This window comes from Salmo salar, chromosome 09 (genome assembly GCF_965601325.2).
Source record: "Salmo salar chromosome 09, fSalSal1, whole genome shotgun sequence".
NCBI classification, from domain to species: Eukaryota; Metazoa; Chordata; class Actinopteri; order Salmoniformes; family Salmonidae; genus Salmo; species Salmo salar.
In genome coordinates, this window is record NC_138299.1 from 38,047,286 (window position 1) to 38,073,090 (window position 25,805).

At 43.7% G+C, this 25,805-nt stretch overlaps 1 protein-coding gene across 1 annotated transcript; it reads left to right on the top strand.

Moving 5' to 3' along the window:
- The first annotated feature begins 879 nt into the window (after positions 1-879).
- Positions 880-25,402, top strand: tedc1 (tubulin epsilon and delta complex 1). Its single transcript, XM_045723620.2, has 8 exons — positions 880-1,473; positions 12,301-12,385; positions 12,503-12,708; positions 14,378-14,548; positions 14,747-14,836; positions 17,814-17,900; positions 23,471-23,656; positions 24,666-25,402. Exons 1-8 carry the CDS (start codon positions 1,339-1,341, stop codon positions 25,095-25,097), a joined length of 1,392 nt encoding a protein of 463 aa, XP_045579576.1. The 5' UTR covers positions 880-1,338; the 3' UTR covers positions 25,098-25,402.
- The last annotated feature ends 403 nt before the right edge of the window (positions 25,403-25,805 follow it).

The following is a 25,805-nucleotide window of genomic DNA, read 5'->3' on the forward strand; positions in this document are numbered from 1 at the left end:
TTAGCGAGTATTCAGACCCCTCTAGCGACACATTTTCAAAAAAGTGACTAGGGACAAATCTAGCGACTTTTTCTGGTGTTATTGGAGACTTTTGGAGACTGACCTGAAAGCAGGTATCGTTCTTACTCTTCTCAACGAGCAGCAGGTGCTGCCGTGGGTCCCACAGCACATACAGGCGGCCCAGTCCTCGCACAGCAGTCCCTCCCAGCTGCAGTCAGAGCAGGAGATGTTCACCCCTCCACGTCCAGACTGCAAATGAATCGCGCATGCGGGAAGCCGCCGTTGGCTGATCCCGCCCTGGCTTACATTTAAAAAAAACAATTAACCTGAATTAGGGCCAGACTAGTTACCAAAATTTTCTCACATTGCTGTTGACAGTTTTTTTTATTGTCTCTTTTTGGTCCATTTAGATTGTTAATGTAGATTGTATACAAAAAAAAGAAAAAAATGTTACGGTTAAAAATGTTCATGTTTTACTGTGACTTGTTGTAGGCTCCTAAGTGGACCATAAGGTTAAAAACTAAACCAAATTAACAAAACTAAACTAAAAAACAAAAAAATAAAATAAAAAAATAAGTAACTCCGGCAGAGTGTCTCTTTTGGGTCACTTTTGGTGGTCCCAAGCCCGGATAAAGGAGGAGGGTTGGAATTGTGACATAAAAAAAACATGAATCAACAGAAGAACGTTCATTTGTAGTTCTAAACATATTTAGGATTTTTTACTCACTTTTTGTCTCTCCCAAGACGTTATTCCTCTCTCCTACAGTCCATCACAATTACATGCACACGGCCAATTATGCAAATTAGGCGATGACGTAATTTAGCGACTTCTAGGACAGCCCTTTAGGACAGCCAATAGATACTTTCCTTACTGAGGAGTTGGTAACACTGTGTGGAATGTTTTCCCACTCCTCTTCAATGGCTCTGCTTGGGCAAGTAAAATGGTCAGAGTGATGTGTTCTCTCATTTGTGTCTGGGAATAGCTAGCCAACTTTAGCCAGTTAGTTTGGGTGCTTTACTGCGGTTGTGAGGTCAATACGCTCGGATCAAACCTACTCCTCGGCCAGAGCGTCCAGTGTGCGCTCTGAACGCTCCAAGAGCGAAATGCTCTGAATTTATGAACGGACAATCTGACAACGCCCTGAATTTACGAGTGCACTCTGGCACACCAGAGTGAATTTACGAACACATTGTTACTTTTAGTTCCATTACATTTACTACCCAATCAGACGTGTAGATTTACCCAAATACGGAAGTGAACCTATGACGGCAGTACTACCCGGAAGTTTCTAGCGTCACCGGGCAAGTTGAAGAATCGATTTGTCCACAAAGTTTAAAATGCAACGTGAAAAGAGTGTCAAAGCTAAAGAAGTGATTGAATCACTTTGTAAAGTTCTATATTCACTAGGTTTGGAGTGTGTACCTAGTGCAGAAACGTTCAGACGGGCCAAGTTTAACAAAGGAGAGGATGTGGTGAGTTTTTGAGCTGTTTAGTGACTGGACTCAGTATACTTTTGTAGCTCGCCGACGTACAGATGTTGCTAGTGCTGGACCACTTTTGTCAAATCAAATTTTATTAGTCACATGCGCCTAATACAACAGGTGTAGACCTTAAAGTGAAATGCTTACTTACAAGCCCCAAACCAACAATGCAGTTTAAAAAATACGGATACGAATAAGAAATAAAAGTAACAAGTAGTTAAAGAGCAGCAGTAAAATAACAATAGAGAGACTATATACAGGGGGTACGGTACAGAGTCAATGTGCGGGGGCACAGGTTAGTCGAGGTAATTGAGGTAATATGTACACTACCGGTCAAAAGGTTTAGAACACCTACTCATTCAAAGGTTTTTCTTTATTTTTACTATTTTCTACATTGTATAATAGTAGTGAAGACATCAAAACTATGAAATAACACATGGAATCATGTAGTAACCAAAAAAGTGTTAAACAAATCAAAATTCGTCAAGTAGCCACCCTTTTCCTTGAAGACCGCTTTGCTCTTTTCAGTGTACCGACACATGTATATATTTTTTTACAATTCTCTCAACCAGCTTCACCTGAAATGTTTTTCCAACAGTCTTGAAGGAGTTCCCAAATGCTGAGCACTTGTTGACTGCTTTTCCTTCACTCTGCGGTCCGACCGATCCCAAACCATCTCAATTTGGTTGAGATCGGGGGATTGTGGAGGCCAGGTCATCTGATGCAGCACTCCATCATTCTCGTTCTTGGTAAAATAGTCCTTACACAGCCTTGATGTGTGTTGGGTCATTGTCCTGTTGAGAAACAAATGATAGTCCCACTAAGCCCAAACCAGATGGGATGGCGTATTGCTGCCTAATGCTGTGGTAGCCATGCTGGTTAAGTGTGCCTCACAGACAGTGACACCAGCAAGCACCCCCACACCAAAACACAACCTCCTCTTTATGGTGGGAAATACACATGCGAAGATCATCCGTTCCCCCACAAGACACGGCGGTTAGAACCAAAAATCTCCAATTTGGACTCCGGAACAAAGGACACATTTCCACCGGTCTAATGTCCATTGCTTGTGTTTCTTGGCCCAAGCAAGTCTCTTCTTTATTATTGGTGCCCTTTAGTAGTGGTTTCTTTGCAGCAATTTGACCATGAAGGCCTGATTCATGTAGTCTCCTCTGAGCAGTTGATGTTGAGATGTGTGTTACTTGAACTCTGTGAAGCGTTTATTTGGGCTGCAATTTCTGAGGCTGGTAACTCTAATGAACTTATCCTCTGCAGCAGAGGTAACTCTGTCTCTTCCATTCCTGTGGCGGTCCTCATGAGAGCCAGTTTCATCATAGCGCTTGATGGTTTTTCCGACTGCACTTGAAGAAACCTTTTCCGTATTGACTGACCTTCATGTCTTAAAGTAATGGACTGTTGTTTCTCTTTGCTTATTTGAGCTGTTCTTGCCATAATATGGACTTGGTCTTTTACCAAATAGGGCTATCTTCTGTATACCCCCTTACCTTATCACAACGCAACTGATTGGCTCAAATGCATTAAGAAGGAAATAACTGTTAATTGAAATGCATTCCAGATGACTACCTCATGAAGCTGGTTGAGAGAATGCCAAGAGTGTGCAAAGCTGTCATCAAGGCAAAGGGTGGCTATTTGAAGAATCTCAAATGTAAAATATTTTGATTTGTTTAACACTTTTTTTGGTTACTATGTGATTCCATATGTGTTTCTTCATAGTTTTGATGTCTTCACAATTATTCAATTATTATTATTCATGTTATTATTCATGTTTTTTTCCAAGATGGCGTAGCAGTTCAGACGTCCTCTACCCTCCTCTTGTCGTGTCCCGTGTATATATATTTACATATTTTTTTCTTCACTTATCTTTTTATATATATATATATATATATATATATATTTTTTTTAATTCTAAAAACTCAACCTCAAAGCACTCTCCTGCAACCCGCCTCACCAATTTAAAAAATAAAGTATTATTTACCTCATCTGAATTCCACAACAGAAGCTAGCAAGAGGTTAGCCATTTTCACTGGCTAACGTTGAAGTTCAGCTAGCCACGGTTAGCTGTCCTCAGCTATCCATTAGCTCGAAAAGCTATCGCCAGTTTTTGTACAGCGCGACTCAGACCAGAGCATACCGGACCTATTCTCTCTCCTTTCCCCGATTTCTACCGCAGGCTCTGGACATTTACACCTGGATCTTGCAGCTAACTAGCTGCTACCTGAGTGACTATTGGCAACATCGGTCACGGAATTAACACAAATTATTACGGAGCTAGCCAGCTAGCCAGCTGAAGAGTTCCGTCAGCCACTCCTGGGCTATTCCTGAGCTAGCCAGCTGAAGTGTCTCCTGGGCTACAACTCACCTATCCTGACCCGTTTTACTGCCGATGCGGAGCCCCATCGGGTCTTCACGACTGGACAACCGACGTTATCTGCCCGAGGGAGTTATCCAACTGGCCCCTCCGTCGCGGCGTAACCTGATCGCCCATCTGCGGCCCGCTAATCGTTAGCTGTCTTTTCGGCTGCGATCTGAATAGGTCTATCGGACACTTTTCTTGGGCCACTATAACTAACTATTTTGCCAACTTGGACTGGTCCCCCCTTCCACACGGAACCCCACTAACCCACAGACGGAAACGCACGAGGTGGCTAAAAACAGACCTCCCTCCCATCTTCCACCAGCTTGCTACCTATGGCCCGGCTAGCTGTCTGAATCTCACTGGACCCTTTGATCACTCGGCTAAGCATGCCTCTCCTTAATGTCAATATGCCTTCTCCATTGCTGTTCTGGTTAGTGTTTATTGGCTTATTTCACTGTAGAGCCTCTAGCCCTGCTCATTATACCTTATCCAACCTCTCAGTTCCTCCACCCACACATGCTTTGACATCTTCTGGTTTCAATGATGTTTCTAGAGACAATATCTCTCTCATAATCACTAAATGCCTAGGTTTACCTCCTCTGTACTCACATCCCACCATACCTTTGTCTGTACATTATACCTTGAAGCTATTTTATCGCCCCCAGAAACCTGCTCCTTTTTCTCTCTATTCTGGACGTCACAGACGACCAATTCTTATAGCTTTTAGCCGTACCCTCATACTTATTCTTCTCTGCTCCTCTGGGGATGTAGAGGTGAATCCAGGCCCTGCAGTGCCTGGCTCCACTCCTACTCCCCAGGCGCTCTCTTTTGATGACTTCTGTAACCGTAATAACCTTGGTTTCATGCATGTTAACATTAGAAGCCTCCTCCCTAAGTTTGTTTTATTCACTGCTTTAGCGGATGTCCTAGCTGTGTCTGAATCTTGGCTTAGGAAGTCCACCAAAAACTCTGAAATCTTCATCCCTAACTACAACGTTTTCAGACAAGATAAAACGACCAAAGGGGGCGGTGTTGCAATCTACTGCAGAGATAGCCTGCAGAGTTCTGTCCTGCTATCCAGGTCTGTACCCAAACAATTTGAACTTCTACTTTTAAAAATCCACCTCTCCAAAAACAAGTCTCTCACCGTTGCCGCCTGCTATAGACCCCCCTCGGCCCCTAGTTGTGCTCTGGACACCATATGTGAACTGATTGCCCCCCATCTATCTTCAGAGCTCGTGCTACTAGGTGACCTAAACTGGGACATGCTTAACACCCCAGCCATCCTACAATCCAAGCTTGATGCCCTCAATCTCACACAAATTATTAATGAACCCACCAGGTACAACCCCAAAGCTGCAAACACTGGCACCCTCATAGATATCATCCTAACCAAAGTGCCCTCTAAATACACCTCTGCTGTTTTCAACCAAGATCTCAGCGATCACTGCCTCATTGCCTGCACCCGTAATGGGTCAGCGGTCAAACGACCTCCACTCATCATTGTCAAACGCTCCCTGAAACATTTCAACGAGCAAGCCTTTCTAATCGACCTGGCCCTGGTATCCTGGAAGGATATTGACCTCATCCCGTCAGTAGAGGATGCCTGGTTATTTTTTAAAAATGCCTTCCTCTCCATCTTAAATAAGCATGCCCCTTTCAAGAAATTTAGAACCAGGAACAGATATAGCCCTTGGTTCTCCCCAGACCTGACTGCCCTTAACCAACACAAAAATATCCTGTGGCGTTCTGCATTAGCATCGAACTGCCCCCGCGATATGCAACTTTTTAGGGAAGTTAGAAACCAATACACACAGGCAGTTAGAAACGCCAAGGCTAGCTTTTTCAAACAGAAATTCGCTTCGTGCAACTCCAACTCTAAAAAGTTCTGGGACATTGTAAAGTCCATGGAGAATAAGAACACCTCCTCCCAACTGCCCACTGCACTGAGGATAGGAAACTCTGTCACCACCGATAAGCCCACTATAATTGAGAATTTCAATAAGCATTTTTCTACGGCTGGCCATGCTTTCCACCTAACTACCCCTACTGCATTCAACAGCACTGCACCCCCCACAGCTACTCGCCCAAGCCTCCCCCATTTCTCCTTCTCCCAAATCCATTCAGCTGATGTTCTGAAAGAGCTGCAAAATCTGGACCCCTACAAATCAGCTGGGCTTGACAATCTGCACCCTTTCTTTCTAAAATTATCTGCCGAAATTATTGCAACCCCTATTACTAGCCTGTTCAACCTCTCTTTCGTGTCGTCTGAGATTCCCATAGATTGGAAAGCAGCTGCTGTCATCCCCCTCTTCAAAGGAGGTGACACTCTTGACCCAAATTGCTACAGACCTATATCCATCCTACCCTGCCTTTCTAAGGTCTTCGAAAGCCAAGTCAACAAACAGATTACCGACCATTTCGAATCCCACCGCACCCTCTCCGCTATGCAATCTGGTTTCAGAGCTGGTCATGGGTGCACCTCAGCCACGCTCAAGGTCCTAAACGACATCGTAACCGCCATCGATAAGAAACAATACTGTGCTGCCGTATTCATTGACCTGGCCAAAGCTTTTGACTCTGTTAATCACCACATCCTCATCGGCAGACTCAGTAGCCTTGGTTTCTCAAACGATTGCGTCGCCTGGTTCACCAACTACTTCTCTGACAGAGTTCAGTGTGTCAAATCGGAGGGCCTACTGTCTGGACCTCTGGCAGTCTCTATGGGGGTACCACAGGGTTCAATTCTTGGGCCAACTCTTTTCTCTGTATACATAAATGATGTCGCTCTTGCTGCTGGTGAATCTCTGATCCACCTCTACGCAGACGACACCATTCTGTACACTTCTGGCCCTTCTTTGGACACTGTGTTAACAACCCTCCAGACGAGCTTCAATGCCATTCAACTCTCCTTCCGTGGTCTCCAACTGCTCCTAAACACAAGTAAAACTAAATGCATGCTCTTCAACCGATCGCTGCCTGCACCTGCCCGCCTGTCCAGCATCACTTCTCTGGACGGTTCTAACTCATCTCCAATCCAAAGTGAAATCTCGAATTGGCTTCCTATTTCGCAACAAAGCATCCTTCACTCATGCTGCCAAACATACCCTCGTAAAACTGACCATCCTACCAATCCTCGACTTCGGCGATGTCATTTACAAAATAGCTTCCAATACCCTACTCAACAAGCTGGATGCAGTCTATCACAGTGCCATCCGTTTTGTCACCAAAGCCCCATATACTACCCACCACTGCGACCTGTACGCTCTCGTTGGCTGGCCTTCGCTTCATAATCGTCGCCAAACACATTGGCTCCAGGTCATCTACAAGACCCTGCTAGGTAAAGTCCCCCCTTATCTCCGCTCACTGGTCACCATAGCAGCACCCACCTGTAGCACGCGCTCCAGCAGGTATATCTCTCTGGTCACCCCTAAAGCCAACTCCTCCTTTGGTCGTCTCTCCTTCCAGTTCTCTGCTGTCAATGACTGGAACGAACTACAAAAATCTCTGAAACTGGAAACACTTATCTCCCTCACTAGCTTTAAGCACCAGCTGTCAGAGCAGCTCACAGATCACTGCACCTGTACATAGCCCATCTATAATTTAGCCCAAACTACTACCTCTTCCCCTACTGTATTTATTTATTTTATTTATTTTGCTCCTTTGCACCATATTATTTATATTTTATCTCTGAACTTTCTTCAAACTACAAATCTACCATTCCAGTGTTTTTCTTGCTATACTTTATTTACTTTGCCACCATGGCATTTTTTTGCCTTTACCTCCCTTATCTCACATAATTTGCTCACATTGTATATAGTCTTATTTAAAAAAAAAAAAAAAAATCTTCTACTGCATCATTGATTGTATGTTGTTTTACTCCATGTGTAACTCTGTGTTTTTGTATGTTGTCGAACTGCTTTGCTTTATCTTGGCCAGGTCGCAATTGTAAATGAGAACTTGTTCTCAACTTGCCTACCTGGTTAAATAAAGGTGAAATAAATAAATTCTATAATGTAGAAAATAGTCAATATTAAAAAAAACTTGAATAAGTAGGTGTTGTAAAACTTTTGACCAGTAGTGTACATGTAGGTAGAGTTATTAAAGTGACTATGCATAGTTAATAACAGAGAGTAGCTGCGGCTTAAAAGGGGGGGGGGCGGGGACAATGCAACCAGTCTTGGTAGCCGTTTCATTAGATGTTCAGGAGTCTTATGGCTTGGGGGTAGAAGCTGTTTAGAAGCCTCTTGGACCTAGACTTGGCACTCTGGTACTGCTTGCTGTGCTGTAGCAGAGAGAACAGTCTATGACTAGGGTGGCTTGAGTCTTTGGCAATTTTTAGGGCCTTCCTCTGACACCACCTGGGATAGAGGTCCTGGATGGCAGGAAGCTTGGCCCCAGTGATGTACTGGACCGTACACACAGTTGCCATACCAGGCAGTGATGCAACCAGTCAGGATGTTGCAGCTGTAGAACCTTTTGAGGATGTGAGGACCCATGCCAAATCTTTTCAGTCTCCTGAGGAGAAATGGGTTTTGTCGTGCCCTCTTCACGACTGTCTTGGTGTGCTTGGACCATGTTAGTTTGTTGGTGATGTGGACACCAAGGAACTTGAAGCTCTCAACCTGCTCCTCTACAGCCCTGTCGATGAGAATGGGGGCGTGCTCGGTCCTCCTTTTCCTGTAGTCCACAATCATCTCCTTTGTCTTGATCACATTGAGGGAGAGGTTGTTGTCCTGGCACCACACGGCCAGGTCTCTGACCTCCTCCCTATAGGCTGTCTTGTCGTTGTCGGTGATCAGGCCTACCACTGTTGTATCATCGGCAAACTTATGTGTTGTTACCTACCCTTACCACCTGGGGGCAGCCCGTCAGGAAGTCAAGGATCCAGATGCAGAGGGAGGTATTTAGTCCCAGGGTCCTTAGCTTATTGATGAGTTTTGAGAGCATCTATGGTGTTGAATGCTGTTCTCACATAGGTGTTCCTTTTGTCCAGGTGGGAAAGGGCAGTGTGGAGTGCAGTAGAGATTGCATCATCTGTGGATCATTTAGGGCGGTATGCAAATTGGAGTGGATCTAGGGTTTCTGGGATAATGGTGTTGATGTGAGCTATGACCAGCCTTTCAAAGCACTTCATGGCTACAGACGTGAGTGCTTCGGATCAAGAGTCATTTAGGCAGATTACCTTTGGGTTCTTGGGCACAGCGACTATGCTGGTCTGCTTAAAACATGTTGGTATTACAGACTCGGACAGGGAGAGGTTGAAAATGTCAGTGAAGACACTTGCCAGTTGGTCAGCGCATGCTCGCAGTACACATCCTGGTAATCCGTCTGGCCCTGACCTTGTGAATGTTGACCTGTTTTTAAAGGTCTTACTCACATCTGCTGCGGAGAGCGTTATCACACAGCCGTCTGGAACAGCTGGTGCTCTCATGCATGTTTCAGTGTGATTTGCCTTGAATCGAGCATAGACATAGTTTAGCTCGTCTGGTAGGCTCGTGTCACTGCTTAGCTCTTGGCTGTGCTTCCCTTTGGTGTCTGTCATGGTTTGCAAGCCCGGCCTCATCCGACATGCATCGGAGCCGGTGTAGTACGATTCAATCTTAGTCCTGTATTGACACTTTCCCTGTTTGTTGGTTTCGGAGGTTATAGCGGGAGTTCTTATAAGCTTCCGGGTTAGAGTCCAGCTCCTTGAAAGCGGCAGCTCTAGCCTTTAGCTCAGTGCGGATGTTGCCTGTAATCCATGGCTTCTGGTTGGGGTATGTACGTACAGTCACTGTGGGGACGACATCATCAATGCACTTATTGATGAAGTCGATGACTGATGTGGTGTACTCCTCAATGCCATCGGAAGAATCCCCAAAGATATTCCAGTCTGTGCTAGCAAAACAGTCCTGTAGCTTAGCCTCTGCTTCATCTGACCACTTTTTTATTGACTGAGTCACTGTTGCTTCCTGCTTGAATTTTTGCTTGTAAGCAGGAATCGGGAGCATAGTATTATGGTCAGATTTGCCAAATGGAGGGCGAGGGAGAGCTTTGTACGCGTCTCTGTGTGTGGAGTAAAGGTGGTCTCGAGTTTTTTTCCCTCTGGTTGCACATTTTACATGCTGATAGAAATTTGGTAAAACATATTTAAGTTTCCCTGTATTAAAGTCCCCGGCCACTAGGAGCGCCACCTCTGGATGAGCGTTTTCCTGTTTGCTTATTGCGGAATACAGCTCATTGAGTGTGGTCTTAGTGCCAGCATCGGTCTGTGGTGGTATGTAGACAGCTATGAAAAATACAGATTAACTCTCTAGGTAGATAGTGTGGTCTATAGTTTATCATGAGATACTCTAATCTTCCTCGTAGTTAATCAATTTTATTTTCCAATGATTGCAAGTTAGCTAGAAGAACGGAAGGCGGGGGGTTTATTCGGTCGCCTACGAATTATCAGAACGCAGCCCGACCTCCGTCCTCTTTTTCTCCGTCGTCTCTTCACGCAAATTACAGGGATTTGGGCCTGTTCCCGGGAAAGCAGTATGTCGGACTCGTCAGACTCGTTAAAGGAAAAAAAAGCTTCTGACAGTTCGTGGTGAATAATCGCTATTCTGATGTCGAAGTTATTTTCGGTCATAAGAGATGGTAGCAGCAACATAATGTACAAAATAAGTTAAAAAAACAAGTTACAAACAACGCAAAAAACGAACATAAATACAGAATCGGTTAGGAGCACGTAAAACATCTTTGTTTTCTCTGTCTGTGCAGGCTGTCATTTCACAATAATACAAAATAAATGACTTTTGAGCTCTCCGTTGGTTTTAGGGGCTGCATTTGAATCTAAGTAATTTGCTTGAGGGAGACTAGGTGAATTTTTTACGATTTTGGTGTCAATCTGCTTTGAAATCAGCATGTTGTGATCATAATAAAGTACTAGGGTAGTGAATTCAGCTGTAGCATAAGCTAGCCAGGGAAGTTTTCCTACAATTAAAGCTGGAAGCTACTGGTATCGTCTTGCATTGTAAGTGTTCTAGCCTGTATGGACATTGTTTTGCAAACAGTAATTAACAATTTCTACATGCCGTGTTGCATTATTCAAGCATGTTAACTTCTGTGCATCATGAGTGGAGTGCTAATGCAGCCCAGACAGCTCTAGCAATGAATTAGTAAGTGGCAAAGGTGGGACCAAGTCATTGTTTTACAAGTCACAAGTAAGTCTCAAGTCTTAGCACTCAAGTCTCAAGTCAAGTCTCAAGTCATGACCGTCAAGAATCAAGTCAAGTCTCAAGTCCTAAACTTTAAGTTTTGAGTTCTAAACAAGTCATAATGTGCTCTTCACCAAATGTAATACCATCTCATATTTTTAACAAGAGTAATAGTATATTACATTTACGCAAATCATGAATGCTTTTAAAAATATCTATATATTTATTACTTTCCAAATAAATGTTATATTTCCATGGAAATACATGGGTAGCCATGAGAAAAACACCGCCTCCCCCCCAATAGTGATCGACTATCGAGGAACGCTATGGGGCGCAATCGGGCGACGTAGGCTTGTACACAATCGTCCAACCTTAACACACACACACACACACACACACCACACACACACTCTGTGTGGTTACAGTAGGCTAACGTATGTCAATGGTTTAAGGAACAGCAGTAACATCAGGCAGGATTTAGGCTACCAACTGCCTAGCCAGTTGTAGCTCAATCTTGGGTGCAATGATCACGTTCCCGCACTGACTGACTGTGTGGAGGCTCATTGACTTAACATTACGTTAGCCTACATGATACACCAGTAAAGTAATAAAATATATAGCTGTCGGCTATATTAGCCACGACTTACCATTCTTTGTGCAGCTTCCAATGTCAAACAAAATTGGAAATTGTTCCGCCTCCGTCTGTAATTTTCTTCCTGCATGTTTGGCAAGTTGCAATCTGTTTTTTATTGATACAGCGTCGTCTTTATATCCGAAAATAATAATTTTGGGTATCATCTTTCCAAGGGCTCCATCTGAATTCACCCGCCAACGTTCCTCTGCACTGCCACGCACAACTTTTTCTCAGCTGGCACAATTTCATTGGCTGCAGTCCGATTCAAACTGTAATCCGTTAAATGAAGAGTTGATGCGCTGCACACTTTTTTTAATAGCATCATTTTTAATATTTGGGCTTGGGGAGGGTATCAAGTCAGGTCGAGTCAAAAGGCTCAAGTCCATGTCAAGTCTCGAGTCATTGGTGTTAAAGTCAAAGTTGAGTTGCAAGTCATCATATTTGTGACTCGAGTCCACACCTCTGTTAAGTGGAGCAGGTACTTTGCTCTTCACGCTATCAAGGGGCTGCACTCAGTGCGCTGATAGACGCATGTGCTTGGACCAGAGATATATGACAGGAGGGAGATTTGTTTATCTCCTTTAGTCATCAGGTGGTTGTTTACCTTGGAATCTGTATTTCAGGTGCTGGAGTTCTGGAAGCTCCTTCATAGTGTTCTTCTGAAAGCACTGCTACTGGAATGTTCTTGCACAACACTTTCAGACTTGGGTAAGTGTAATTATTTGTGGAGGAGTGCGTTTGCTCTATGAATAGTGTCCGTTGTAGCTATTATGTCCATTTCATACTCTTTGTCTTCAATGAAACATTGTGATTGTGTCTCTGCAGACAGCCATGTGAGAGAGGCACTCTGGCAGTGTGGTTACGGTGCCAGCTGGATTGTTGTGAATACTGCCGGGCTCCGTCCCAGGAGTGAAGTTGGGAGCCGAGAGCTGCTGGTGGCGTTTGGGTGGGTGTTGTCTTCAGGGAGCCTGCTGGAGGCCCTGCTGAGAGCAAGATCCCTGGAGCTGGATATCCTCTCACTCCCACCCACGGTGACATTCTTTTTCAAGTTTTACAACAAAATATGTTTTGTTTCTGAATAAAATCCACTCGTATTAACAAAAGTTAAATCCTTTTTTTTTACACTGATTTGAAGTGGCAGTCCCATATTTGTCTAGCAGGTGGCAGTGTTGCTCTGCTGATGATGAGCTTCTGACTCAGTAGAACTAGAAATCCTTGTCTGTAAATGGAAGGAGATGAGAGAACAAAAACCATTTCCCCCTTTCTCATAAATAAATTATAATTTGTCTCTTACATTCTGGTCTTAAACACTTAAACCCCACCAATCACACTAATCTGAAAATCATTAAAAATTCCATGAATATTTAAAGAGAAAAAACATGCCTTGTAATTACCCTATGATCCCTCCACTTTGGAGATGTTGAGATGGATCTATCTTGTGGAGTGCCCTCCAGACAAACCTTTACTCTCTAGACTCAAGCCTTTGTTCGTGATTGTCAGAGGGTGAGGTAAAGGCACTCCTGCCCTCAAAGCTCATCACTAATCTAAGGACCCTGGGACTGAACACCTCTGCAACTAGATCAGGTGGTAAGGGTAGGCAACAACGCATCTGCCATGCTGATCCTCAACACTGGGGCCCCTCAGGGGTCTGTGCTCAGTCCCCTCCTGTACTCCCTGTTCACCCATGACTGCATGGCCAAGCATGACTCCAACACCATCATTAAGTTTGCTGACGACACAACAGTGGTAGGCCTGATCACCAACAACGATGAGATAGCCTATAGAGAGGAGGTCAGAGACCTGGCAGTGTGGTGCCAGGACAACAACCTCTTCCTCAACGTGATCAAGACAAAGGAGATTGTGGACTACAGGAAAAGGAGGACCAGCACACCCCCATTAACATCGACAGGGCTGTAGTGAAGCGGGTCAAGAGTTTCAACTTCCTTGGTGTCCACATCACTAACAAACTATTATGGTCCAAACACACCAAGACAGTCGTGAAGAGGGCACAACAACACCTATTCCCCCTCAGGAGACTGAAAAGATTTGGCATGGGTCCTCAGATCCTAAAGAAGTTCTACAGCTGAACCATCGAGAGCATCCTGACTGGTTGCATCACCACCTGGTATGGCAACTGCTCGGCCTCCAACCGCAAGGCACAACAGAGGGTCGTGTGAATGGCCCAGCACATCACTGGGGCCAAGCATCCTGCCATTCAGGACCTCTATACCAGGGAGTGTCAGAGACTCCAGCCACCCTAGTCATAGACTGTTCTCTCTGCTACCGCACGGAAAGCGGTACCGGAGCGCCAAGTCTAGGTCCAAGAGGCTTCTTAACAGCTTCTACCCCCAAGCCATAAGACTCCTGAACAGCTGGTGGTTACCCGGACTATTTGCGTTGGCATTTTACCTCTACCTACATGTACATAATTATCTCAACTAACTGGTGCCCACTCTGTACCGGTACCCCCTATATATAGCCTCACTACTGTTCTTTTTTTGGTTGCTCTTTAATTATTTGTTATATTTCTTTTTTACTTCAGTTTATTTTAGTAAATACTTTCTTAACACTTATTTAACTGCGTTGTTGGTTAAGGGCTTGTAAGTAAGCATTTCACTGTAAGGTGAAATGCTTACACGTGCCGAATACCTGTTGTATTCGGCACATGTGACCAATAACATTTGATTTGATTTATCTCAGGTCTCACTGAGTAGCCCCAGAGAGGGAGGCTCCCTTGGGGATGTGGATGGCCAAGGAGGCCTGAAGGAAGACCGACTCCTCAGGAGACTCCAATGGCAGTATGGGAAACTCAGGTTCCAGTGGCGGAGGTTGCTCTCCATTCGAGAGGAAAGAGCTAGACTCCTTCACCAGGCAAGTCATTCAACCTGGACCATAATAATACATCTAATTTTTAAAACACCTTTTTAAAACCCAAAAGACACTTCACAATAATGCAACCAATGGAGTGTGAACATCATTATCATCATACTGGTTTGTTCCAATGTCTCTCAATCTGTGTGTTCTAGTGAAATGGATAACCACCATAGCCTCTGACTCCTATTTTCTTAGGTCCTTTCCTCCAGCACAATGCCCTCCACGTCCACCTCCCAGCCCTCTTCTGATGACCATCACAGCATGTGCTCAACTGCCCTGAAAAAGGTGACGGGTCCTCCTGCCCCTGTCCCCATCATGCATCATGTTCAACACTGCTTCCGTCACCAGACACAGGCAAACGACAAACCACAGATCACAGATGAGGAAGGAGAGGCACAGTATACCTATTTCCTCTTTGTAAAGACTTCTGGCAAACATTGCTGGTGGGTAAAAGTATATCCTTCCTCCACTGCATCTCTCCACACTTTAGAAATCTGTTGGTTGAGGAACAGAAGCCTTTTCCTTAAAGTGAGAGATCTTTAAAGCAGTAGGGTTTAAGGGGTACATCCTCACCATGTAACAGGTGTTTCTTAGTGCACAGTTTGTTGCAGTGGGAGTCAGTACTAGGAAGCGCACGAGGAGAGAAAGTGAGAGACAAGGAGAAAGATGTATTTTTGAGTGCTTGTTTTCTGAAAGGGAGGGAAAGAAAAATATAGACACGAACAAAGAGCCTGTGCCTCCCGGAGTGTGTTTTGACACTATAAGTAGTGAAGGCCCTGGTGCAGCCCTCCTGGGAGAGATGTGGGTGATATGCAGAGACAGAGCCAGACGGAGGGAGAGAGAGAGAGCTCTCTACTGCTTTGTTCTCTAATAGCTGGAAAGCTCCACAGGGAGGATCGTCCTGTACCTTTACTTAGCCTTTGACCGACACAGTGCTTTGTACCAATGCCAGCCAGGGAGGCAGTGAGGGAGCTCTGGTATCCTCTGTAGCTCAGTTGGTAGTAGTGTTACGATACCAGATTTTTGATTTCGATACCAGGTCTAGTATCACGATACTCGATACCAAACAAAAAAAAGGTGGATTAGCCAAAGTCACAGAATGGCAATTGATCCAGACAGACTCGGCTACTGCTCTCTTTTTATTTAAGAACAAATTCTTATTTACAATGACGGCCTAGGAACAGTGGGTTAACTGCCTTGTTCAGGGGCAAAACGACAGATTTTTACCTTGTCAGCTCGGGGATTCGATCTAGCAACCTTTCGGTTACTGGCCCAATGCTCTAACTACTAGGCTACCTGCCGCTCTTCAGTCGTTGGGCATCTTTTGAGTTCAATTATCATTGCATTTATTTTTGAGACAGCCATGTATGCATTAATTGAATCAATTATAGAATGATTGTATAATCATACATTAAATTTGACTAACTCCAAAACAACATAATGGTAATCATTTATTTGAATGATAAATCTCTAGTGTATTGTTAAACTGGGTAAATCTCCCGAGTGGCGCAGCGGTCTAAGGCACTACTTGAGGCATCACTACAGCCCCGCGTTCGATCCCAGGCTGTGTCACAGCCGGCTGTGACCAGGGGACCCATGAGGGGGCGCACAATTGGCCCAGCGTCGTCCGGGTTAGGGGAGCGTTTGGCCGGACAGGATTTCCTTGTCCCATCGCGCTCTTGCAACTCGTTGCGGCGGGCCCTTCGCCTGCGGTCTGACTGGTCGCCAGTTGTACGGTGTTTCCTCCGATATATTGGTGCGGCTGGCTTCCGGGTTAAGCAAGCAGTGTGTCAAGTAGCAGTGCGGCTTGGCAGGGTCGTGTTTCGGAGGACGCATGGCTCTCGACCTTTGCCTCTCCCGAGTCCGTATGGGAGTTGCATCGATGGGACAAGACTGTAACTACCAATTGGATACCACGAAAAAGGGGTAAAAAAACGAACAAATAAATGGGTAGATCAAGATGTCGCCTAGGTCTATTCACAATACAGGTTAATGCATAGTATTCAATAGTGTGTCATGCATTGGGTTATTGAGCTTGTTTTAGCTGATTTCATGGCGCTACAGATGACAAACAATCCCATCCATTTAGGACTTATTTCACTTCCAACTGCTACGAAAACATTTTATTTTATTGTACTGATCAACAACATTTGCATAGAAGAAGCAATCTCTTGTTTTATGAAAGTGTGTGTAGTCTCTTTAAGAAATGATTGAGGTCATTTGCAAGGCAGAAAGTGGCTATGGAATCTGACTTTAGCTATGGAATGTAGTGGAAACCAGACAGAAGGCGAGGGAGATGAAGTGAATGAGTTTTTGGTGGAGGGAGACCAAGTGAATTAAAAAGTTTTTGGTGACAATCAGCTTTGAAATCAGCATATATTATGTAATCAACATATGACCACAACAAAGTACTCGTGTAGTGAATTCAGCTGTAGCCTAAGCTTGCAAGGAAAGATTCCCTACAATTAAATCTGGAAACTACTGGTATCGTCTTGCATTGTAAGTGTTCTAGCCTGTATGGACATTGTTTTGCGAACAGTAATTTACTATTTCTACATGCCGTGTTGCATTATTCAAGCATGTTAACTTCTGTGCATCATGAGTGGGGCGCTAATGCAGCCCAGACAGCTCTAGCAATGAATGAGTAAGTGGAGCAGGTACTTTGGTCTTCACGCTATAAAGGGGCTGCACTGATAGACAGACTTGATCCTCTCAATCACATGAAACACATTTGACAAAAGTAACAAAAATTCTAGTACCGAACCATTTTTTTGTAGTGAAAAAGTACAGAGGTTTTTGGTATACCGTGTAACACTAGTTGGTAGAGAATAGCACATGCAACACTAGGGTAGTGGGTTTGATTCCCGGGACCACCTGTACTTAAAATGTATACACGCATGACTATAAGTCGCTATGGATAAAAGCATCTGCTAAATGTCATATATTATTAGCGACACAACAAAAATACACAATGGAGAGTCAGTAACTACCTGCAGCACCTGGGGAGATGGAGTAACACAGAGGGAAACATGCCTGGCAGAAACTAAAGTAGGCCATAGAGCTCAGCTCACTAGCAGATGAAATCAAATAAACATGCATATGTTTTGAGGAAGACAAGACAGGCAGGTTAAACCAATTAAGATTTTTGATAGCATTAATTATGAGCTAAATGTCTCCTGTCTGTGTGTGTTGCACAGTGAGTGTTTGACAGTGGTTGAGGCAGGCTGGGTTAAAGGAATGTGTCTGTGTCTGTGTGTTGCAGGAGGTGGAGCGTCTACAGACTCTCAGTCAGCTGTTGGAGGCCTACCTGGAGTGGAAGAGACAGGAGCCACTCTTCTGGTGCTGGATGGTAGGGGGAAGTGCTTCCTCTCTCTCCTCAGTGCCTTAGCACTGCTTTTAACCAGTCCTTTGATATGTTCTGTCGACTCTACAGTGTAATTGACTAGGTTTTGCATGTCATTTCGTTTTTTTTTTAAAGAAAACCAATATGGAGACAGTAAGAGCTAGTGAAACACAATTATTAAGGAACTAATAGCCTCCTTCTAATCTGCTCTTTCCCGGTAGTACTACCTGTATCTTTTGGAATTTTATTAGGATCCCATTAGCTGTTGCAAAAGCAGTAGCTACTCTTCCTGGGGTCCACACAAAACATGAAACAATACAGAATGACATAATACAGAACATCAATAGACAAGAACAGCTCAAGGACAGAACTACATACATTTACAGAACTTCATATCCTCTTTCTCACTCTCATTAACTACCTCTGCAGTGTCTGACAGAATGATTCACTACCGTTCTGAGCTCTCATCTCTGTCTGTCTGACTGTGATTCAGATTGACATGAAGTTATACAGAGAGCCTCCATGGAGAGGAGATGTTTTGGGCAATAGTCACTCTGCTCTGATTCCCTCTCTGCATGCAGATCACAGAGATGTGGATTTGAGGATTGTAGAAGTTCTAAATGAACTGCAGTTTCATTAGAAATAAACGTATCAGAAGTCCTTTGAGTGTTTTCCCTAAAGTAAAACAGAAACGGCTTCCTTTCATGGTGTTTCTATCAGTATGTTTGAAACCCACAGTTGGACTCCCAGGGTTTTGATTATTGAAGTCCGGTCGATTACAGTAATGTGAAAATAATTTAAACTAGTACTTTAATCCACCTCAAAGCCATTTAATTTAAAATAAAAAAATAAAACTTTGTTGCCTTTTGTGAGAAATGTAATACGTCCCAATTATTAACTCGCTAGTCTTGCTGTTCACTGCCTTATCGCTTAAAAATTGGGCAACATTTCTTTGGGACATATCTGGGAATAACTTTCAAGATTTGATGTAGATCAAATGTGAATTAATGATCCGTTTAGAATTTCCTAATTTCAGGCTCTACTGGAGACCTATAGGAGGAATTATAAACTGGTTACCAACATAAATATAACAATAAAGAATTATTTTTGCGTCATAGCAGTGGTATATTTTATCTGACATACAAATGGCTGGAATGCTGTTTCAGCCTATCAGCATACAGGACCCGTAGTACCTGGTTTATAATACACTGAACAAAAAATGTAAACGCAACAATTTGAAATATTTTACTGAATTACTGTTCATATAAGGAAATTAGTCAATTGAAATAAATTCATTAGGCCCTAGTCTATGGATTTCACATGACTGGGAATTACGACTGACCCCATTTAGTTGACTGGTCGATTGTTTGGCCGGTAGGCTGTTGGTCGACTGAGATTTCTTTAGTTGAGCAGTAGCAAAAAAAATAATAATCATGGTGTACAAGACACCTGTCTGATTGGCGCCTGTCTGAGTGGACTGATTCATTGTGGAAGCCGTGGGGGTGGCACAGTCCGTCAGTATAAGACGTGCTACTGAAATTGTATGTGGTTATATTATGTAAGAACAAATATGTAACAAATTATTTTATAACAAATGCGCATTCTCCCTCGCTGGATAGTGGTCGTTGTCCACGGTTCTGAAACACTTCAGTAAGCTGTTTTATTTCTGCCTTTTCCTAGACCATGTTGCTATGTGCATAATAGCAAAGTTAACCAGCATATTGTTGAGAACAATGCAGAGGAGGCTGCAGAGTTAAGAGATGAGAAAACAGCCCTTACCTTATTGTGTAAGATGAGAGAGGAAACCCCAACTTAATTAGGTCTGTAATCAACAGCCTAAGTGTTAAATGTGCCTGGCTTTATAAATCATCCGTATGTATGTACTGAAATAAGACAGAAGCTGCTTCTGTTGCCTGTTTGAGTGTGTGTTTAATAGCCTACTGATTCCGTGAGCACCAAGCCTCATGCAACAATTTCACAGATTGTCTGTTTTTAATCTTTGCTTTGCTGTAATAACGGCTTTACACGTTTTCTTTCGTGAGACCAGCCTCTCTGGTATTATTTAGTGTTTACACTGTTCCAAATTGTAGAAAAAAATATATTTATTATAATAACCTTCTTTTTTCCTTGATCTTCTTCTTATTATTATAAGTAATGTCGTTATCATTAGTAGTCTTAGTATAGTATCCTTGTATAACCACCACTGAGCTGTAGACCTAAGAGCGCATCCTGTTTAGTCTTAATACCATAACTGATTTAGGCCTATAATTCAATATACAGGCTACTGTATCTATCAATCAATCATTCATTCGTTCATGCCATCACACAGCATTCATGCTTTGAAATGCAATCAAGCATTTTAGTTTTAAATTAAATAACAAAGGGAACTTTTGAATAATTAGCCTAAACAAGAAATTAACTGCAATTCAAGAATGCATGCAACTGTTTTTAGTCTGCTGTGATAAAGACTTTATATATTTTTTTGTGGTGTTAGAACAGACTCTGTTACACTTATTTAGTGTTCACACTGTTCCAAATGGTCAGTAAAAATGATATTGTAATCTAACAGCAACTGTTTGGCACACATAATACTCACGCAGTGCTTGCTCCTATACCCTCCTTTTTCTGGATCTCCAGTAGCTTCCACAACTAAGTCAAATGTCTTCCACACATCTGACTTCCCCTTTCCCTCCTGAGCAACCAGTAAACATTAACCCGTTTCCAGTGTCTTTTTCACATCCTCCACATCCATTTTGCTGTCGACATTACTATGTTCGGAGTTAGTTATAACCAATTCATTGGTTATTATTGGTTATGTGATTATGATAGGCCATAGCTCAGGCCCTATTGGTCACATGCATGCGATGCTTACATGTTTTACGTAAAGAGAGCAAGGGTTCAGGGAATAGGGAATGTTTTTCCTAAACAAATTGGGGATTTCGGTAACAACTTTTCAGTCAGAAATGGCTTGAATTATGTTGCAGCTTCAGCAACAGGGACAGCCCTACACACACTGATGTTCTGTGGTGGATGTTGCAGCAGGGAGGACAGAGGCAACGGGTGCTAGGCACACAGTCACTCGCTGTGTTTTTATTTTTAACACAGTGCAGAAATTCTGAGCCAGGCAGCACAATCAAAATGATTTGTGGTCTGACTCCCTCTTGTCATTTGTCTCTTTTAAATTATTTAATCAAACAGTGTGGTTAAAGCATCAGACAAGCTCAGTGCATATAGTTGATTTGATTCAATCATAGGATGTGTCTATATACAGAATCAAACCAATTTTAACATTTCAACCAATTGATTGGTCGAAAGAACAGATGAATCCTGGTCGACTAAGATCTTTTTTGGTCAGGGACAGCACTACTGGGAATACAGATATGCATCTGTTTATCACAGATACCTTTAAAAAAAAAAAAAAAAGTATGGTGTGGATCAGAAAACCAGTCAGTATCTGGTGTGACCACCATTTGCCTCATGCAGGGCGACACATCTCGTTTGCATAGTTGATCAGGCTATTGATTGTGGATTGTGGAACGTTGTCCCACTCCTCTTCAATGATTGTATGACGTTGCTGGATGTTGGCGGGAACTGGAACACACTGTCGTACACGTCAATCCAGAGCATCCCAAACATGCTCATGGGTGACATGTCTGGGGAGTATGCAGGCCGTGGAAGAACTGGGACATTATCAGCTTCCAGAAGTTGTCTACAGATCCTTGTGACATAGGGCCGTGCATTAGTGTTAGTTGTCCATAGCTTACGCCTGCCCATACCATATCCCCACCGCCACCATGGGGCACTCTGTTCACAACGTTGACATCAGCAAACCGCTCGCCCACACAATGCCATCTGCCCGGTAAAGTTGAAACCGGGACTCCTCTGTGAAGAGCACACACATCCCTCGTGCCAGTGGCCATTGAATGTGACCATTTGTCCACTGAACTCGGTTAAAACGCCGAACTGCAGTCAGGTCAAGACCCTGGTAAGGACGAACACGCAGATGAGCTTCCCTGAGATTGTTTCTGACAGTTGGTGCAGAAATTCTTCGGTTGTGAAAATCCAGTTTCATCAACTGCCCGGGTGGCTGGTCTCAGATGATCCCGCAGGTGAAGAAGCCGGATGTGGAGGTCCTTGGCAGGTGTGGTTACACGTGGTCTGCGGTTGGATATACTACCAAATTCTCTAAAACAACATTCTCAACTCTTAAGACATCTGTGGCGTTGTGTAAGGTGACCAAACTGCACATTTTAGAGTGGCCTTTTATTTTCCCAAGCACAAGGTGCACCTGTGTAATGGTCATGCTGTTCAATCAGCTTCTTGATATGCCTGTCAGGTGGATGGATTATCTTGGCAAAGTCGAAATGCTCGCTAACAGGGATGTATATGGAAAATCTTTTATTTCAGCTCATGAAATATGGGACCAACACTTTACGTGTTGCGTTTTATATTTTGTTCAGTGTATGTGTTGAATCTATGAAGGCTCCAGGACCTGGTCTATGATGTATCCTTATCTGTTGGAGGGTTAGTGTAGAGAGTCTGCCATAAGCCTGTATGGAGTTTATCCACAGTCAATGACTACTTCCCAAATTAAACCCTATATAGCATACTACTTTTGACCTGGGCCACATAGGGTGCAATTTGCGACAATGCCTAGAGTATGTCTGTGCCTGGACTCTGCCTGACCTCTCTCCTAGGAGGGAGGCTGCTGTTGGGCTGTTGATTAGAACTAGACCCACATGGATCAATATTGGACGAAAGCTGCAATTACACAGGAAGTCCGATCTTGACAAAAGCTTTTTTTACCCTTATTTATCTAGGCAAGCCAGTTAAGAACAAAATCTTATTTACAATGACGGCCTACACCGGCCAAACCCTAACCCGTACAACGCTGGGCCAATTGTGCGCCGCCCTATGGGACTCCCAATCACGGCCGGTTGTGATACAGCCTGGAATCGAACCAGGGTCTGTAGTGATGCCTCTAGCACTGAGATGCAGTGCCTTAGACCGCTGCCCCATTCAGGAGCAGAGGGCGAAAGGAGAGATAGAAGGGAGGAGCTCAGAGAATATCAAGGGTTTTGTTATTATTACACGCCATTTCCTGGTTGCTAAAATTCTAATAGTTTGCCTAATTTCAGTTTATGTAACAAAACAAGCAAGTAAGATGTAGAGAATCATTGTACCACCTAAACCGCTGTGAAATATATTTTCCCTAACAAAAAATATTGTATTTTCAGCTGTTTGAAGCTGGTGTACAATACCGAAAGTGAAAGATGCTAAAACTAAACTTAAGAACGGAAATCATAGAAATAATGCACATAGAACAGATTTACCGCTTTTTACACTTGCTTTCGATGAGAATGACAGATCTATTACTCACATTTCTATGTGAATTTGGTTGGGTCACCCCAAAAGTTACATATTGCAACTTTAATTTAATAACACAACTCTTGAGGTTTGAAATTAATTTCCCAGGATCATGCATTATGAACAGTGGTTCTCTGTTTCTCTCTCTTTCTCAACCCTCTCTTTCTTTCTCTCATTCCTCCCTCTCGCCCCCCTCCCTCTCTCTGTAGGATAGTGTTGTGGACAGCCAGCTCTCAGACCTGAGAGAGGAGGACACTGTAGAGAACATGTCACCTGTACACCAAGTTGTCAATAGGTGCTTTCCCTACGGTTACAAGGACAAGGAGGGTCTGGAACAACTGGACAACATGCTGCTGAGGCTGCAGACAGGGCTGAAGGACACATACACAAGACAGGTAATGCACACCCTCACACGGCAGGTGAGTACCAACTGGCAGGGAATCAACATTTGGCTGTTTGGCTCTTTATAAATTGTATGAAATTCCGTCCTCTCGTCCTCTACTGTCTTCAATGGTTGGAAAAGACCGGACAGGTGAAAACAATATGGTGGAAGCTCATCATTAGATTGGCTTTCACCTCGTCAGTTATTTCAGGTCATTGGACTGAAGGAGGAGAGGAAACGTTTTAGGACATTTTGAGAAAGAGAATTTGTCAGAGCAAAAAGAGGGAACTTGAATGTTCTGGAGGACTTGCATTATGCAGTGGGAGTGGGTCTGATGTGCTCCTGTTCCCCTCTCTCTCTTTCTGATTTTTCTCTCTTTTTTCCCTCTCTCTGGTTTTCTTTGGGAAATCATTTTCAGGAATCATTTTCTCAATTGAAGTGGCTTGTGAATTGAGCTCTTTCATTTGGAATATGAATGCCTAAATATGTGCTTTTGTGTGCAGCATTACATTTCATTATGCTATATAGCCTATTTGCTTATTGCTTCTCTCCAGACTCAAGACTTGCATAGCTTCCACTTTTATTCATATCATTACACTGATACAGCTGGGAATTATTATCAACCCCACAATCAGCACATCTAGGTCACCTAATAATGTAGGCTACATTAATTATTCTCTCTCGTTCTCTCAATCTCTTTCTCTTTTTCTCTCTCGTTCTCTCTCTCTACACTAATGTTCGGAAGTGTCTGGTGCAATATCAAAATGTCTGCCAAATTCTCACCCATTATCGCGCATGAATACACTTGTGCCGTATGCACAAGCACACACACACTCCTCCCCCATGAGAGTCATCAGTGTAAATGAAATGCTGCCAGGGCCTATCAGTCATTTTCTTTTAGAGATAAAAACATTTTAGTAAGAAGTAATTGTCTCAGATGATATGCTGAAAGAGGCAGTTATCCTGCAATTCATTGCACTGAACTGTTTGTCAATGTCTCCTTTCTTCTTCTGTCCCGACAGAGCAGAAAAGCGCAGAGTGTTCTTCAAGACGTTGAGGAGTTGGAGGAGATTGAGAGGAGAGTGGCTCTCAGGCTGCATGGCTTGGCTGAGTCCTGTACTTCAACTCCTACATCTGGTTGCTGTAGTTACAGGCCAAGTCTCCAGGGGCCACAGCCACTTCCCAACCACCACCAGTCTTGGAGGTCAGGGTCTGTGCTCCCACAAGCCTGTGACGGGGCAGTGCTGCCAGGCAAGGTGTCTGGGACGGGCACGGTGATGGTCCAAGTCCAGGCCTCCTCACTGATTGTCGAGCTGCAGCAGAGAGAGGGCTTCCTGCTGGGGGAACTGGGCCAGATGAGGCAGGCGAAGCGGGGACAGATCCAGGAGAAGACAGCCAGCTGGCTGGAGGGGGCTGGAGTTGTCCTCATCCCCCCTCTCCCTCTCAAGAGATAAACACTAACAGGATGCTACTTCAGGGTGTCTGTGTGTGCAAGCGAGTGAACAGGATGCTGTTCAGCTTGGTGGCTGACAGACTGTCTGTCCTAGAAATAGAATGACTAGAAGGTGCAAAGCTGCTCGGCAATTTGTGGCTATCTGTTCTATTAATTATATTTCTACGGCTACTGCTAATATATTGTGATGGGATGGACTGCATGTGATATATTTCAAATGACATCTGTTGATATCAAGATATTTGTGTGTGTTGATGTAATCCACTGTGGGAGAGAACATAAACACCTGTGTGGGCTGGCTGTTAAGTTGCTGTGTTGTTTTTTTTCTTGTGTCTTATCTTTTCTCGGTGCCAAGCTTTCAGGAGAGAAAACAGTCTTAAAGTTCTGAAGTAGGTCAGGGTTTAGGATGTTCTCTCACTGAAGTTGGTTTATAAGTAGACCGCCTGGCGAATGCTCCCTCCGTCTCAGCCTCACACTGATTTAGCTGATGTTACCCGTCCTGGCCTCACCCCTCAGAGGATTCATCCTAGTGCCTTCACCTCTTCAAATTTCAGGGTGTGTGTGCGTGTGTCAGTAACCAGGAAGTAACAAGCATTTCATGCAGATGAATTACCTAATGTATGGAGAGAAAAAAAGTCACGATCTGACTGATGGAAACAGGATATGCCGGTCCAATTTTATAAATGCCTACAGACAATTTGTTTGTTCA

What these genes read in the sequence shown, in the direction of transcription:
- tedc1 (XM_045723620.2), top strand. Translation starts at nt 1,339, where the DNA reads ATGCAACGTGAAAAGAGTGTCAAAGCTAAAGAAGTGATTGAATCACTT. An exon ending in GAGCTAGACTCCTTCACCAG is followed by an intron (nt 14,549 to 14,746) that starts GCAAGTCATTCA and finishes CTATTTTCTTAG; the next exon opens with GTCCTTTCCTCCAGCACAAT. An exon ending in CACTCTTCTGGTGCTGGATG is followed by an intron (nt 17,901 to 23,470) that starts GTAGGGGGAAGT and finishes CTCTCTCTGTAG; the next exon opens with GATAGTGTTGTGGACAGCCA.